This window comes from Thermobia domestica, chromosome 2, assembly GCF_964235325.1.
Source record: "Thermobia domestica chromosome 2, izTheDome1.hap1.1, whole genome shotgun sequence".
Classification (NCBI taxonomy): domain Eukaryota; kingdom Metazoa; phylum Arthropoda; class Insecta; order Zygentoma; family Lepismatidae; genus Thermobia; species Thermobia domestica.
In genome coordinates, this window is record NC_137455.1 from 254,290,304 (window position 1) to 254,309,483 (window position 19,180).

The following is a 19,180-nucleotide window of genomic DNA, read 5'->3' on the forward strand; positions in this document are numbered from 1 at the left end:
CATATATAAGTACTAACTCTGGAAATCAATTATAAACATACTCTTTATTGTTATACGATGTTTAGTGATTTTATTCAGCTACTTTTTTATTTAAAGGAATTTATTGCCAGAAGAACAAAGTCATTTCACTTCGTTATTAATGATTGAGAATACCCTGGGAAATACACTTCTTCTTTACTGAGTTGTAGGATAACTATGGTTATGGAATACATGGAAAGTGAAGTATTTCGTAACTTCCTCTCAAGGCCAGCTTTAAAATGTCTTTGTGTAACCGATACAAGTTTTGAAAAGAGCCAAGGAAACACTCAATTAGTTTGAAGCATAACATAATTCCTTATAATTTTAATAAAGTTATAAACTAAGCTCAAATAATGAAAACAGTTCTATGAAATAACTAGCAAATTAAAATTGATTGTTTCCTCACAGTATTTTCAAATCTGTGATACGAAATCTTCATTTTAAGATTACCTGCGCGATATTCATAGACATCACTTCATTGGCCGCAGTAAGAATTATGTATAAGTCAAAGGAGAGCTGATGTTCTATATTCCATAACTCACAACCTATTTTATAAACACTTCTTTCTTTTACAGCAAGCATTCTAACCAATTGTTAATAAAGAATCCAGTGTTTGATATGCGTAATGAGGTATTTACGGGGAAGGAATGACAGAAATAGCATATACCATGTTGAAAACTGGATCTGCTCTAAACAACCTGAAGTTACTAGCTGGTAATGCATTTTAATATCAGTTTGTTCATGTATGCATATGTCGATATAAGACAACACGAAAATATTTAAAGGATCAAAATATTAACCTTTTAAATATTTTTCTCCTTATAGCAGATCATTTTAACAAGTGTAATATTATTTGTCATATTGCATAACAAAAAAAAGAAAGAAATGAAAAAAGAAAAGAAAAATAGAAAATAAAACAAAACAATTAGAACTTCGTATTTAAATTACGCTTTTAGACGCATTTCAAATAATTTAATTGTTTTCCATGTTTTGTATGTACATGGTTTCATAAACAGCTTCAGTGGTTTCATAAACGATTCTATATGATAGTAGTCACCGAAGCTCCTTGTTCCTTCATATATTCTACCAACTTGCAATCCTAAATATTATCGTTGTTAAAGGACTTTCGAAATATTACATTGTAATTAATTCGTTATGTATTTAGTCAAATTATTATTTGTTCAAATTCTCTGATGTTCAGGATTTAGTATTTATTTATTTGTTACTTCATTTACCATTTTTAAACTGATTTTCGAAAAAGAAAGTTCTTGTATAGCGTCCCATTTTAGAATTGAGATATAGTAGACATGAACCCACAGTCATGCTCACGGGTCGCGGTGTCTTAGTGGTAGAGCCGATCTCTGGTTCACTCTCAGCTCGCGCCAAGTGGACTTTGCGGTGTACATACACCGTGTGCGTAGGTTTTTTCGGGGTTCTCCTGTTTCCTCCCACTTTATTAATTCCACCATTGCATTCATTTCTCATCATTACTGTCTCCTTTAGCCTAGCCAGCGTAAGTGTAGGACATAAAACTGAACGATTTCAATTCATTTCATTTTTCTAGTCGTACCCAGTAATACGTATAAATAAATAAATAACTCCATAAGACAGTTTGGCGTTGTAGTATTGCCATTGTTTGTTTGTTCATCAGTTAAGAGCAGTTTTTGCCCTTCTGATTTTCAATTACTTTAAGTAGATATTTTCAACACATTATATACGCAAGATATCGAGGAAATTGAATGAAATTCGCAATGTAGATACATCAATATTATCTGAGTTAAAGAAAGAAGGATAATAAAAATTATTTGCTTTAAGTTATGAATAATTTTGGCAGACATTTAGTAAGTATGACAAAAGTATTACATATATCAACGCCTTAGTCACACCGATCTACTGCTTATCATAAAATCACGAACGTTAAGTATTATGGTGTCTGGAAAATACTTGGAATGGGTAACACATAAGGAAAACAAGTCCAGAGTTTATGAATGATGTCAGTGCGGGCTTTGCCTATTTTGTGAGTGCAATTAAGGACTACCTGAATGAAAATGGTAGCGACCTCTATCAAGAAAATAAGCATTAATATCAGTGGAATTGACGATGTGCTTACTACACATTCCTCAGAAAAAGTTGCCAGTTTGTCGGTTGAAGTCCTTCAGGGAAACATTTTACAGAATTTACATATTGACATTTTTTGCTACATAAATTGGATGAATTTTTAAATTTGCATCTTTATGGTGCAAAGCATGTGGCTCAAGTAGTGGTTACTTATTCAAATGTCCTCCAAAAATCGTAAAATTTGCACACCGAAAAACTTTAAAAAAAAGAAAAAAAAACAATATTGTCATTCAAATAATTATTTATTGTACTCAGAGCAAAGTAAGATACAAATTGGCAGTCAGAAAGAAAAACATGTTATGATGTTGCGGCTTTCTAAGTATTCCACCGAGGAGTTCCCTAACGAAAATGTGGTTTTGGAGGACGCATTAACGGAATACCGTAGATTGAGGAACAGGGTGACAGGACATCTTTAAAATGGAAATTCTTTTTCTATTTTTTTCTAAATATACTGTAACATGTTTTTAGATACAGTAAGGATATATTTAAAAGGGGAAAGTATTTAAAAGGTACCATGAGAAGGAAGTTTGGAACGGATTTGGAGAGAGCCTGTGAATTAAAAGTTCATTCTCACTATTCGCCTTCCACGACTAAGAAAAAAATGGATAAGTGTCAGAACAATCTAGTTTGGGACCTGCTGATAATTAAGAGATTGTGTTAGCCGTTCACCTACAGCTTCATAATAATGTTAAGAATGAAAAAGGGAAATTTCGCATTCAATCTAACTTTTAAACTTTCTCTCAAAAATCGAATAGTTATTTAGAAAAAAGAAATGAATTTTTTCAATTCTACATCCAATGCTTATGCCGGCTAGGCTAGAGGAGACTAGAATTTAACTAGATAACTAGAATTGAAGAATTAGTTTTGGCTTAAAAACAAATTAATGTTAAAAAGTAAAAGTTTGAAAATTTTCTGTAAAATTCTTTCCTCTCTTACAGAATTTCCAAAAAGTAAGTTTTGAATACAAGTGTCCAAATTACAAACCAGCACATAGAGATTAGCACACCTGAAGTTTTTACTTTGTACGCAACATAATATTTACAACAAAATGATGTAAATATTTGATTAAGTGCAAATATTTTTATGAGGTGGACTCAATAAACTGTAGCACGTACAAGTAGATCAAAACTTCTAAAGACAAGGACATTTCAAAAGCGTTCAGAGTTAATGGAATGAAATCTCTGGATAAAAGATTTTTTAAAGGTAAGTCTAGAATAAGACAGGTAATATTAAATCTGATTTCATTTGTTCAGTATACACATAGCAGCAGATACTAGACTTTTTTTTTGTTGTTGTTGTTGATCAATCTCTGTTCCTAAATCATATAAATACGGAACATTAAATTTTCGGAATTATATGGTTAACATATTACTTCATTTCAACTGAGATTCTAGAAGGGAACAACTGTGACGGACGACGAGGAGATATTAGAATTTTAACTACAGTGGAGATGTTAAAAATATGTCTCTGTAAGAATAAAAGTGTACCAAGTTATTTTTGAGTAGACTAACTTATTAGTTCTTCTGCTATTATTAGATTATTTGCAGCAAACTGAGAATCTCCCATGAACGAAGTTTTCAGCTATCAACTTCTTCTTAGTGTAGGAACTCTCTGTTTTAATATCATCTATCAGCTGTTCTATGTTTAGCCTTCCCTCTTTTTCCTACTACGGTACCTTTTAGCACGTCTCTCCTAACACAGTTCTATCCAGCCAATTTCTCAACCAGTTTCTACAATATCCATTTTTAATTTTTATATTACATATCAAAATTTTCATTTCCCCGACTATTTCTAACAGTTAAGCAATCGTTTTCCATTTGGCCTAGCAAATTCTTGCAATTCTCCTCCAGCACCACATTTTGACCGCTTTCAGTCTTTTTACATGGTTTTGATGCAATATTCATGTTTCTGACCTATAGAGTGCAGTATTTCAAATGAAACCTTATATATATATTGCAACATCTGAAAGCAGGTTTGTTCCTAAATGTTTCAAAGGACATCTAAAATCCGTATCACCTGATTACGGATTTAACCGAAGGAACTGGAAATTGACTTCGATTAAAATCGCTGGCAAAGTTTAGATATCTATCTCACAAGCAATAGAAGGATCAATGTGTAATATTTAATTATAAAAGACTTGTTCCCAAAAGATCAGAAATTCGAGAGACATAGAGGAATATATAAACATGAAACTTTACCCTCTTTAGTTGGCCCCTATCTTAATAAGATAGATAAATACATATATATGTATGTGTATGTATATATAATGTAAACCTTAACTAAAATAGGGTGGCGGCTCAGCGGTAGAGCGTTCACCTCTTGTGCATGGGGCCCTTGGTTTGATCTCAGCTCGTGCAAAGTGGGCTTTGTGGTGGACAAACATCGTATGAGTGGGTTTTGGGTGTTCTCTCGTTTCCTCCCATTTTCTTTATTTCAACAATTCATTCATTTCTCTTCATCACCGTCTCCTTTAGCCTAGTCAGCATAAACGTGGGACGTAAAATTTAAAGATTTCATTTCACTTTTTAAAAATGGGTTGGAGACTGGACATTTCAAAATATGTTCACTCCAAGGATTCGAAGAAAGTCCAAAGCAAATCCTAATATATATTGACACATTATGGAACGAGTGAATCATAAATCATAGAAAGCTTCCTTGCAGACCCAATGGGAAGCATGCGCGTCTTCGGAGTGGGAGCTCCGGGCACGATTCTCGGTAGAAGCTCATAGTTCGGATCCTACTTTAAACTGCAGGTTAATGTCTCTTCTATCTTCGGTGATGAAGGTAATGATAAATTCTAAACCAACCAGTCATACATGTGGAGAAATTTTATTTATCTGTCCTGTAAATAATGTGCTTCGAACATAGCTTAATGAAAGAAGTTCTAGACCAATAGAATAATAATTCAAGAAAACAAAAATTAAAAAAGAAAATATTGTTCAGAGAAAGCGATGACGGAGTTTCATATATTATGATCCCACTGGGATATAATAGAATAACGTGGTTTCTCATTTACGAGTTACAAGATCCGGATAAATGAATATATTTGATGAAAAAGAGGGTGGATTGTTTGGATTTATCCGTCCTTTTTAGTAGGTCTATAGCTTGTCATGGGATTAGAACCACATGGAATATTGCCATGGAATATTAGAACCACATGGAATCGAACCCAGGTATCATATATCAAAGACGCGTACGATATCCTCATAATTACAAGGCAGCAAAAAGAAAAAGATCAGGTACCTAGATCCTTTAAGAAATACAAAGTAATGAAAGTACAGTTATTCATAAAATATATATGTAATAATAACATTTCTTCTAATATAATTTGGCAAACAAAATATATTTGATGAGAGAATAGGAAAGAATCAATTCATTTTTATCTTATTCAGGGAAGTTAAACATCCAATTTTTGTACACGATTACACTTACATGATTGGATTCCCTTGTGAAAAGTAAATATTTCATTTGCAACTGACTGCAGTAGGATATGTGTAAAATATGGTTGTTTGTGAATTGCGATGAGAAACTGATTAGCTTTCCTTAAAGAAAGATCTATGGAAGAAGGTTTGGGAAAACCCCCAAAAATACAACCTCTTCAATTTCATTCTTACCCGTTAAATGTTTTATGTTGTGCCACACATGGTACATAAGTAACAGTTATCGATAATTAAAATTAATGTTAAAAAATATGTATAAAATTTTTATTGCCCGATGCCAGAAGGAAATTTATTTCTTAGAAGAATGATTTAATATTTGTAATAGTTTGATATTTGTATCAAGAATATTTATGATAATGAAATAATGAAAACTATTACATACATTTTACATATATGTTTATTTGAAAGGTTGCGTACAAAATTATATATTCATATCCACGTTGCAGTAATATAATTATGTATTACTGCAATGTGAATAGCGATTATAACTATATTGTGTTAAAATAAAAAAATGTAATTAATAAGTAAGGAAAATACGTTATATTTAATATAAGATTTAAAAAAAAACATTCTTAATCAATTTTAGTTTCTCTTGCATTACACATAGATATTCTTTGCTTTATATATTATTTCTTCTCGCGGTTTATTAACTAAATGATCCAAATTATGAATGAAAATCACTTCGAAACTCTAGTTTAACCTCTTCCTACTTTCACACACGTCATGCAATCCGAACATAGCTTTATATTAGGATGTTTTTATTTATATAATTAACACATAAAAACATTTATTCAAAATACTTTGATAATATGGTTACATTTATATGAAAGAGCATTGAATAGACTTACCAATATTTTACAAAATACTGTATGATTCATCGACCTACTTACAGTATTTTTTAAATATATATATATATAAATTAAGTCACTCTTCTATTTAAATTCGGATTATTTACTGATTAATCTTAATTTTCTTATTTTATCTCCGCTACTAGTATTATTTTTATATAAAAACAGCAATTATATGGTTAATATTCTTGCATTTGATGCTCGTAGTACCATAGTGATTCCAATAAATTACCATTGTTTATTCAGATTGAAGGCATAAAGTAGGAACTTCAAGCTTAAGTAATAAAATATACCAATATATATATTTTACTTAAGAAAATAATTCGAATATTTTGTAAACAAGGAGAGTCGTTTCCAACCACTCATTTGAATTACCTCAGTAGTTTGTCTTTGTTCAAGTGCTGCGCTTCACTTAACGTTTATTTTAATAACAAATAGCACTTAAAACAAATATTTGTAACTTGTTAAAAATCTCGACAATATCTAAAGTACTTTTACAAGATGAACAATGTAATAACGCAAACACATTTGCTTTTCAAATGCACTAACTAATGTATTTACAAACTTAAGAGATTGCTACCTTTTTTAAAAGGAAGGTTGATTGTAAGAGTATAAAACCATTGAAAAAGTGTTATTGATAAAAAAGATGAAACTTTGTTTAATATGCTGTAATATGTATTATTACCACTATTCTTACCGTTTATTATAGATGTAAATTAAAATGTGATTTGTGCTCGTATGTTTAGATTCCCTAAAATTTCGTTCAAATTGTCCGGTAGTATTATTAATGTCTAAAGTAAATATTCTAGTAAATTAATATTTTGAGTTTACTATACAAATAAATTTCATATCATTTTTAATTTAAAATTAAATTATTTTGATATTAAATGAAAATTAAACTCCAATATATTAGAATTTGAACTTGGTATCCAACTAACAATATAGCTTCCTCGTGACTAGACGGTTAGCGTACGCGGCTTTGGAGTGGGAGACGCGGGTTCGAATCCCGTCGGGAGCTCATGTAGCTCGGATTCCACATTAGGCTGTAGATGCACGTCGCGTATAGCCTCGCTGCTTAATGGGACTTTAAACTAAAAGTAAAATCACATCAAATCAACTAACAACATAAATCACAATTGGACACATAGTGCATTTTACAGTTGATAATAACGAAAAAGAAAACATAAATGAATATTTATACCACGAGGTTAAAATTTTCTAACATATCTTATTATATATGTTTCAAACCGATATCATATATCGATTTAAAATAATAAATACTTTACTCTGTAACTACAATTTTAAGTGTTATATTAATTTGGTTAGTTGTAATACAAAATCTTTAAATATTAAGTATTGAACTAAATATGTTTCATTTCATTGATGTAATATATGTATATAAATTAAGAGTAAGTGAATCAATGGATCATCTTACACTTATCTTGGCTAATTATTTAAAAATAATGCTCAACGCTGGACAAATATATCTTTTTATCGTATGCCCTCCCTTAGTTAGATAAACTATTTCTGTAAACTATGCTGCAAATTAACTGTGTAAACATAGTCTACTATAATATTTTTTCCGAGTTTGTAAAGTTTCAGTTAATAGAGAGAATATGTGCCGTAAAATTTTATTTAAATATTTTGAGATATAAAGAAGAATATACTTTTTAAAATTGCAGATTCTAGTTGAAATATGAACAGAAGAATAGGAGATATGAAGTAAGTACTCACCATGTGGAAGACAGAGGCATATAACCAGAAGGGCGATCTTGGAGGGCCAGCCCCCAAAGCCTAGGCCAGAAGGCAAATTTTTGGCCATGGCTTCGTCCAGGCAGGATCCGGCGTCAGAGAAGGATGAGAGAAGAGTCCAGATTCACCTGGTAGGCATTGAATTCTATGTAAAAGATTTCCTTTCAGATATTCGTCGACGGCTGCAACAGCCTACGTAATCCTCCAATCTTGTTCCTCGTCCTCCTTTGTCAAGGCACCGGTTATATATTTTCAAACTTTTATATGTTTAAGTTTTCAGTTTTTGGTACTGTTCTAACTTGGGTTATCTTTCGTTCGGCACGAGGCCTCCTACCCAAGGGGGTATATCCCTGCTGGGAGGAGGCACTGGTTCAGATCCCGATTAAACGAGAGCGCATCATATCAGTCCGTGGTCTTCCCATCCACCAAGATTGTGTTTCAGACCTCCGCGCCCCCTTCGCGCCCAGGATCGCTGCATGCAGGCGAGGGAACCCTGGACACGATCAATACATCAAGGCGCATGCGCCAAATCCTCTCCTTTCACCAATCCGCCATCCGCAGCCTATGATGTCAAAACTAGCGCGTTGCAGTGGCAGCCTAGGTTTTCTCCCCTTCCTCTTTCCCTCTCATTCTCCTTGTCTCTTTTTGTTTCTGTTGCATTCTTTAGATTCGTTTCCGTATTTCTCTCTCTCTCTCTTCGTCGTCCTCTGCCTCCTTTTGCTTCGTATGTCTCATCTACCCCCGTTGTCTTTCTTTCCTGTGCATAGAGCGTGGCCGCAACTCTGATATCACGATAATGCCTTCACCTACCATACGAGACTATTGTATTTCCATCTCTGCCACTTGCAGCAGACTCATATTAAAACATGCTTCTCAAACTACAACCTGCGGACGTCAAGACGTCTTTAAGATGGGGTCAAAGGCTGATATTCTTTCGTGGCTATATATGAAACAACATCTGACCTACTTATTTTTAAAAACCCTTCTTTAGTTCAAGCAATTTATTGCAATAAACACAACAATAGTCAGCGTTATCATTAAAAAAAATATTATTCCTACAATGTTATCTAAAAGCAGTACATCAGTTTCCATTTCATTTCGTTTGTTTTTCTTTTCTTTTCTTCCTTTTGTTTTGTTTTTGAGCATGATTTGAGTTTTCTTTCTATACGAAGAACGAGGTATACAAAGTAAGTTGGAGATTATATACCCAAATACGCTCAACCATATATTTGTAGAAAATTACCTAGGTATAGTGAAAAGTAGAAAAAGTTTCATTATAACATATATTGGCTATGTCCTTTGAGTAATACATTTTAGAAAGATAAATCAAGATTAATCTACAAATTGGTAAATTTGTGCTATATTGTAACAAAAAGATATAAAAATGCCATCATAAACTCTTCAGATGTAAAGCATGATATGCCATCTTTCTGTCTAAGCAAACAACTTAATACATTGATTATTTATTACTAACATATGCGTATTAATATTGGTAGGTTGTGTTGAATAATGTATCTCAGATACATACGAAAAATAAATATCATAGGGGAAATTAGTCAAATCAAGAATTTGTTTATATTGATTTTCACTTTGTTTTCGAGTTAAGCACACGCTTTCAGCACCGTGGCTTTATGAGACATGAATCTAGAACTTAACGTAGAATATGAATCCTTTTTAGTTTTTACCGAGAATCGAACCCGGTGAGGCCATTTGTCTAAGGTTGAAATACTAATACATCCCATTGAATTGAAGGATAGGTAGCATTCATAAGTTTTTTTTTTTTTTTGAAATATATTAAAATAATGCCTTAAATTGTTATACTAGTTTTGCCCGTTTCACTTATTTGGAAACAGTTAATAAAGGTTAAATAAAGAATTATCTAAAGAATCACTATATTGAAAGGAAAAAATAAATCAAAACAGTATTAGAATGAAAAAAATGTATCATTATACTTGTACATCATTACCAAATACAAAAAATAAAGAATGTCATTGTTCACGAAATAAATAACAACTTTATTGCTTAATCTCAATCGATGCAGAAGCAAAATAGGGTTACTAGTTGTATCTTTTGTCAGGTCTGTACTATCATTATTATCACTCCCCACTTCCCTAAAATCTAGGTTTATTTATTCTCTGACTTGTTTCTGGCCTACTTGAAGTTATTTTATTGAAACAGTGATTCCTTTCGGCTATACGCACTCTCTTCCATTTATCTTCTGAGTGATGTATCCTGTCAATCTTACTTCCTGATTTTTTATCCCTAGATATAATAATTTATGAAATTACAACATTCCGAAAAGTTAAAGTTAGTAATCATTAAATTGAATTTAATCCAGTGCGTTGTTTTAACATATTTTGCAAAGGAAAAAGCAATATCGTTGCACTATATGGTAAATTGAAAAAAGTAATATTAAGTACACTGCTCGCCATTAAAAATACAGTACCAAGAAGGATATATCACAGGAAGTCCAAATTTGCAGAATGTATAGTGTATGGGAGGATAAACAAACAATTAGTACAAAGAGCGCCTTGAAATAGCAGAGACGCTGGGTATGTAATCTAAAGACAGGAAATGGAAGCCAACCATGGAGCCCGATTCAGTGATAGATCCGAATGTTTGTGTAAAATGAGTGAATGCAACTGGTCAATAGATGCCTTGTAGTTGAATGTGATAGTCCTTCCAGCAGGTTTTTACCTTTAAGAGCGGGCAAATAGTGGTGTACCGCGAGTGTGGTCTATCCTTCCATGATACTTGAGCATGAATTGAACGAAATGCGTACAAAGCAACACAGCGCAGTGCACATGAACTTGATAGCTCAACGAAGGCATTACACAGTGACATGTCGTATCCCGTCAACCGCACCATACCACGGGTCGCGAGGACGGAAGTCATGTGCCTAAGGGTGATGGATCAGACAGCTACATCCCGTACTATGACGCATGCTCTGGACAGCAATCAGTGCCCAATGACCATTTCTACGTAGCCTGACAGAACGAAAAATATTTGCACGACATCCATTGGTGCAGCTACCGCTGACTGCATATATAGGTATGGGAAATTAGAATGATGTCGGTAACTTTACAGGGAGAGACGAATGGCAAGAAATCCTCTTTTCAAACGAATACCACTTCTGCCTGCAGCATTATGGTGGATGCATCCTTATCTGGCACTACCGTGCCAATAGGCACTAAACTTAGTGATGCATGTATTTTGCAATCCCAGGAGGGTCTTGTACTATGTATTATAGTATATGATGCAATCAGATTTCGTGACCTTTAGTGCTTGCTATGCATTGATGGACTTTTGACCATTTAACGATACGTTGACGAAGTGTTGGACACGATTTTTGTCGTTTTAGTGTACGACTTACCGGAGAATACATTCTGGTAAAATAAGGCACGCCTTCATATTGTACGTACTGTTCTACGCTTCCTGACTGGAAAAAATGTATATTTTATTCCTTACCCAGCGCGTTGTCCCGATCTTTCGCTAATAGAAGCCTTTCGATTGATGGTTACAAAACGTGGGTCATATCTACGAACTCTGAAAGCTATAGTTAACGGGTTGTGGCACGTGTTGAAGACTGATGAATTCCCATACATCAGATGTACATCCAAAGGTTACTTTTCTCAATGCTTCGCCGTACTGTAGCTTGATGGGGCAAAAGGGCGGCTGACAGTCATCAGTTCTTCTCCTCTGTCACCACTTTGTTACTAGCCGCATAGAGCTGTAAGTTTAATAATTTACTACCCGAACCATCAGGTCTCTGCCTGCCAATTTGGTGTTGTATTTTTAGTTGTAAGTAGTGTATAAAAACATTTATTCTAGTTTCTGAAATACAGAACATTTACTTACATGTTATATAGAGTGTATAAAAGACTAAACAAATAAAGTAATTAAATACTTTCAACCAACTCTCCAAAGCGTTAGAGCATATAATACATGACCAATTAACTCAGTTCCTCGACAAAAATAACATCGTAAATCCGTTTCAGTCAGGCTTCAAATCTCAGCACAGCACTTGCACTGCTCTAGTAAATATCACTGATGATATTCGTGCCGCTATAGATGAACGCCAAATTACACTGTTATCCCTACTAGATTTTTCTAAAGATTTCCAAAATATAGACCATGACATACTGATTGCTAAACGGTCTTTCTTCTACAACTTTTCCCAGTCAACTTTATCTTGGTTTAGCTCCTATTTATCAAATAGAAAACAAAAAGTTTCAACTAATAACATATGTTCCAATACGAAACTTGTCCCATGTTTAGTCCCGCAGGGCAGCGTCCTAGGACCTCTTCTGTTTTCCTTATACATCAACGTTTTACCTGAGCACACCACCCATTATAAATATCACTTATATGCAGATAATATACAATGCTATTTAACCACTAATCCCCTAAATTAACCACCGCGATTCATCACTTAAACAGTGACATCGAAAGTATCTGCACATGGCCACATAACAATGGACTGCAAGTAATCCCAATCAAATCAAAATTTATCATGCTTGGTTCTTGTAAACTACTCTAGACGATCAATATTACAAGCATACCGAATGTTCTTGTAAACAACGTAGCCATTCCTGTAAGCGATAGCGTCAATAGCCTAGGACTCCAGATTGATAAATTCTTAAATTGGAGAGACCATATTAATAGAGTATGCAAGAAAGCTTACGGCACCCTTCATTCTCTTCAGCGTTTAAAAAACCTTCTTCCGGAATCCATTAATGCCTCCTGGTTCAGTCATTGATAATCTCTCATTTAGATTATTGTGATGCAGCATATGTTGAATTAACCGAAGATCTGGCAAAACGTTTACAGCGCAGTCAGAATGCCTGCGTTCGATTCATATTTAATAAAAAGCGCTTCGACCACATCTCCCATTGTTATCAACAACTAGGATGGTGCAATCTAAATACCCGCCGCCTCATTCATTCTCTAATACTTTTATATAAAATAATTAAATGTAAGAAACCTACTTATCTATCCTCTAAATTTACATTTCTCGGCGATACTCACCCACTAAATACCCGTTCTAAAGGAAGTACAACACTCGCCGTTCAAACGCACAAATCTAATTTCTTTTCCAAATCTTTCACATTATTTGCCACCAAAGCTTGGAATGACACCCTGAAAGCATTAGAAACTCTGGTTCAGTGTCGATTTTTCAACGTCGGCCTAAGGAATATCTTTCTAATGAAGGTCTTCAGTAAATAAATAAACAAAAAAAAAATTGTTACACATGAAACTATTCCTTGCGTTACCATGTAGTCGTTCGTTTTTCCTCTTTATCTTTCTACTTATTTTCTTTTCTATTCCCTTCTGATACATGTGTATGAACGTATACATTATATACAACCACTTAAGTATGTGCATCATTTTATCTGTACATAGTCAATCATAGGAATGCATTTTATGTTATATATAACCAAGATTGATGTCTTTATTTCTCCTTGTACAGTTTAATATGTCTTTAGCATTGTCGCTTGTTTATTTTAGTGTTTATTTTATATGTAATAAGTTTCATTTTCACTTTTCATGTTTTATTTCCTGTATTGTTCTGTATGTCTGTAACTCTTTAACGTGCCTAAGTGTATGCCATTTTTATTCTCGTCGTAAAAAAAACTATTATGAGATCCGACTGTAAAAGAAAAATGTAAATGGTTGAGTGGAAGAAAAGGTTATGCCTTAACTTCGCCATTTTAAATAAGAAATAAATAAAGAAAGAAAAAAATAACAACTGCTCTGTATCGAAGAAGAAGTTCTCACTGACTGACTGTCTGATCAACTACTTAAGCCCGAAACTTGAAATTTCTACAATATATAGAGTTTCTAACGTGGTGCCACTGAGGAAAGAGTTTTGGAAATTTGACAATTAAGGGAGGAATACGGTAACATATATTACAGTCAAATGACCATATTCTGGTGTTTCTGTAAGTTAGTGACACCAAATTTAATATTTAAAGTTATCGTTTAAAGTAATGCGCTAAGTGCTTGAGTGTTTGTTATATTTGACTTAGGAGGGAAGAAAAGTGACTGAGAAGAAAAACAAAGGGGAGGGCAACACAATTATTATAATAGAAAGTTCCTACCTTGGAACATTTTAAGGTTAGAGACATGAAATTCTCGATTTAGATTTCTCATTTGAAATAATTAGACGTGTTTTGGTATTATTTTTAAATATTTGCTCGAGAAGGTAAAGAAAAATGTGGGAAGAAGTTGAGTTGAGTTGATTTTAGTTTAGCGTCCCTTTCAGCAGCGAGGCCATATGAGACGTGGACCTACTGATTAACGTCGAATCCGGACCACATGAGCTCCCGCCTGGAATCGAACCCGGGTCTCCCACGCCAAAGGCACGTACGCTAACCGCTTAGCCACGAAGGAGCTCGAATGTGGGAAGAAGAAAGAGGTAGGAACTACAGTTATTGTAATAGTAGTCCGTAACTAGGAAACTTGGAAAGTTAGAAACGTGAAACTTGGTATTTGTACTACTCAGTTAAAATAATGAAAAAGTGTTATAGTGTTTCTTAATATTAACATAGACGGAAAAAAAGTGAAAGGAAAAAAGGGCCAGGAATACAATTATTATAATCAAAATTCCATAAATTAGAATTTACTTTACAGTAGAGATTTGGCTTACGAAGGGAAGATGATATTTGGACTGATATCCCAACCCGGCTATATTATGATTTATATGTTGTTTAAATGTGCTCTATTGTTTAGTTAATACTGTTATTTAGTTAGAACTGTGCCTTGCTGATGTTCTGAGTAGGCAGTGTTTATTATAAAGAGTTGCTTTGGGTACTGAAGGTGGAATACTGATTAATATGACGACATGGTTATGTTTTGATTTACTTTTGAATCAATAATGTGCACTATTATTTATGAAGAAATTGAAGAAATTGAAGAAATTGAAATTGAACTATGAAGAAATTGTAATTCTCTGTGTGGATTAAATAGTGAATGATAATGAAAATAATAAAAACAAACTATCGGTGACATCCTGAATAACAGGAAAAAAAGGAAAGTGTAGAAACTAGATTAATTACAGCTAAAACGTATTAATAATATTGTAGACTATCAAAGTGGTGTCTATGTAATTGTTCACATTAATTATGATATTCATAAGTCAGTACTTTCTATGTAAGTATTAATGATAAATCCTGGATGTAGCAGCAGGTGAAAAACATGTGCGACCCGAGGATGGCTTCTGAAAATTCAATAAGATAGTAATTGCTAAATAATATAAAGAATGAACTTAGAGTTTAAATAAATAGTGAAGGAGATTGTGAATAAGATGAATACTTTGAAGATAAATAAATATTTAGGGAATTTAAGTGTTTTTTTTTTGTGTGTGTGTGAAAATGGCAGATAGAGTTGGAATATATAATTACTGTAATTGAAGTCTATTGTGTGCATCACCATCCACTCCACATGATTCCTCTTGGTAAGGGATCATGGGAATTTGCGAAGGATTGTCGATCAACATGCCAGGTGTCCTATAACGTTGTCGGATTTCACTGTGAAATGTATGTTTAACACGTTAGCTGTCATGTGTGCGTCCGATCGGACCCATTGGAGTGGTTTAAGAAAATGTCCTCGTTTGGTCCGATTGGACTCACACTTTCTAATTCGTCGAGTTGTCATTAGAGAACTTGTATTACAAGTTGCTGCCTCTAGCGTTAATGAACTGTAGTGTTTTTAACATACACAATATAGGTGAAATTTACGTTGTAAGTTTTGGTGTTATATGTTGCTGATTAACGCCTCTTCCTGGATATCATGCAACATGTGTTTGCTATTTCTGTAGGGCCGATCGAAGCTACGTGTTGCTTTTTCAATGCCATGCTAAGAGCTTAATAATGGATTCATTATTTATTCTAAATTACTAGATCGTATTTTGACAAGATTTCAGTGTTGTGAAGTCCCAAATCACTATGTAGTTACTACTAATGAGACCAAATTCTGCGCATATTTCTTCGTCTTTCATCGCACAAAGAAACTACTTATTAACACTAAAGGCAACAGATATTTATCCACACTTCTCACACAAAGCTATCTTGCACATGTAATAATGAACAAATGACTATCAAACAGAGTTTTTAGTTCCAACTTAATTTATCACCTTGCCCATAAACAAAAAAAGACACTCATAGATCCGATCGGACACCCACTTTAATGCGTACGGATACAATACCTTGCCTTAGTTTATGTTTCAATACTAACATGATTTTTTAAAAATATATGAACAAAACATAAATAATGTAAGTACGTTTGACACTCTACCGATGAACAACAAAATTCACCATTGGCTGCTACCATGTTAAGTAAAAATAAGAAATTAGGATGTTATTAGGAGGTGCTGCTGGGAATACCTATGGAACTTATAATTGGGGAAGTAAGTATGGAAATCACTGTAAATTGTGTACTTCATTTGTAATGTGCCATTACAGTTAAGGTAATGAAATTTTTATTTGGAGGGACCCAATACTTTCCGAAACACACCGCGTACTGTAAATTTTTTAATACATAATTTTCTGTCCATGTAGTAAATTCAGTTGTTCTTTGTTCAAATCAAAATTAATGTGGGAGCTTCGAAATAATCTATTAGGAATTATATTTCTGGGAATAATATCTTTATTTATACATTATTTTATTGTATTATTTGTATTTTATTTCAAATGGATGAGTATTGAAATTATACATTTTAATGCTATACGAAAACATAGGCCCGCAATTGGACAGAAATTCTTGAAATTATCCACCATTCTGATATTTCGCAGAATAATTACATCCCCTTCGTCGCTCTAAGATGCCAATATCCTCCCAAAATCCGGTTTAATGCAGTTTTTACTATTTTCTGTTCGCTTTATATTTTCCGCCGTCAAAACTCTTTGTTCCGAATGGAACTATTTCCGACGGTGTAGTATTAAGGCGCGTCTCTTGTCATTCTTTACCTGAAAACTATCAAACAACACCACGTTAGTTTTCTCCAAGAATATTTTGGTTTTCTTCAGTAGTAAGCACCAGAACTCAGGTACCAATGTATAAATTAGTTAAATAGACTCGTTGGAAGCAGAAAGGCGTGTTGAACAGTAAAATTCTGCAGTGAAAACAGTCAACAAACAGTGAGATATGGACTTCAACCCAAGCGACGCCATGTTCGTAAAAGTGAATAGTGATTTACAGGATTCATCGTAGCTTGTGATCTTTTCAAACACAGTTTGAAGATTAGCGTTTTCTTTGATAACTCCCATTATCCTCAAAATTTTCCTGTTAGGTTACGATAGGCCTGTCCTAATATAGCTTTGTCTGTATATGTAGTAAATGTGATTTATTGTTTTTATTAACATGGCGCTAGGTTTAGATTTCTTCGTGGTTGAATTTATTACTATAATGTAAGTGTAAGTTAGAACAGGGACTCTTCCTTATTCCTGAGTTGATCACAGCTTCCAACACATTATGGGATAAATAAGGAATCAAAAATGCTTCTTTTCCCTTCAGGAAAGGGACTTTTACCAATAGTAGTTTCAATATGTCCTTTCTGGGGCTTTGAAAGTAATTCTGCAATTAGAAAACCATGATTTAATTAATAGGGGGGCCGTTTAGCTCTGATTATACCTTCTACTTTTCATAGTGCATAGAGCCGATTTAGGATGGTGAAGATCAGTAATTTGTTTGATTTATGTATAGTTGAGCTGTGTGACAATATGATTTAACATGTGTAGTGATATGTATTAATATTTGTTTTCTTAGTTCATGTGGGGTGTACGGTGTATATGTGTGTAATTTAGAACTTTGACAGTAGAAGTAATGTGCGAGTGAAAGTACGATTCATTTCTTTACGGACAGTGTATTGATTAATATTTCATCTCTTGTGGTCAGTTTAAATGGATAAATCAATTTGCCACGCAAATTCATAATAATCCTGTACTGTAATTACATAGGAGATTGCTTATATTTAATGATGACAGAGTACAAAGTTTATTTGATAGTGTAAAGTTAGTTTTCGTACTATCAATGCCATCTCGTGTCGGGTTGAGAACTATTCGCCACTAGTTTTTTGTTACTCCGAGACTTAACGATCTGGTCAACATGAAAATTATCATTCTTTTTTAATTATTGATGCATAAATATCAGTTCTGGCCTATATGAATAGGTATTTAGACAATTTACTTTATAAATGAACGTTCCTTAAAAGCACATTTATATAGCCCAATAATCGAATTATTAATAATAATAAACTTTGCTTTCTCTCTTAATCTGAAGTTTGTATATATGGCTTTATTTTGTTGTCAGGCAGCGGTCCCAAATTCTCTCTCTCCGTTGCTATCTGTGAACGATTGCATTGTTGAAATTTTCCGAAAATATAATTGCATATAGTTAAGAGGATAGTTAATGATATTGAATTTTCGTTGCATACAAAATAATTTGAAGCCGCAAAGTGAAATATACTGTGGTTTGTTTTGAAAGAATCTAATATCAGTTCATACAAGCTCACGCGTATTGATTAGTGTACTATAATAATTTGTTGTTTTTTAATATATAATGAGATTGCTTTGAACAGTTTTGGACGTAATTGTAGAGTATAGAGTATCTCAAAATAAACGACGTTATAGGAAATTGAATAAATATATATGTGAGAAATGATTGTATATTAATATATATATATATATATATATATATATATATATATATATATATATAGAGAGAGAGAGAGAGAGAGAGAGAGAGTAGTGAGAATGAATAAATAATAGAACACCCATGCATATATGTGCCCAGTTGTATTTGTTGGGCCACGCATCATAGTAGGCCGCCTTTTTCGGCATTTGACTGTGGACTGTTGTATGTCGAAATTCGATCACTTATCTTTGTAGTTTTAGTGTCCTAGTTTGTTCCTTTGGCGCGCCGCATTTTTTCTTTTCTTTTCTCTATCTATCTCTCTATTCTCTTCTTCAAGGTTTTTAAAATTCCTTCCGCGCCGTTTTGAACTTC

General features: G+C 33.4%; 1 protein-coding gene across 9 annotated transcripts in view; it reads right to left on the minus strand.

Annotated features, from left to right (window-relative positions):
• The window catches only part of LOC145678450 (neuronal acetylcholine receptor subunit alpha-7-like), an 829,132-nt gene extending 820,490 nt beyond the window's left edge, over window positions 1-8,642 (minus strand). For 3 of the 9 annotated variants that reach the window (XM_081748590.1, XM_081748589.1, XM_081748592.1), the window contains exon 1: window positions 8,159-8,640. In XM_081748590.1, coding sequence (XP_081604716.1) covers window positions 8,159-8,246 — 88 coding nt within the window. In that variant the 5' untranslated portion in view covers window positions 8,247-8,640. Of the gene's footprint in view, window positions 1-8,158 lie in introns of all 9 variants that reach the window. The other 6 variants (XM_081748595.1, XM_081748594.1, XM_081748588.1 and 3 more) reach the window with 3 other exon arrangements.
• Window positions 8,643-19,180: the final 10,538 nt, after the last annotated feature.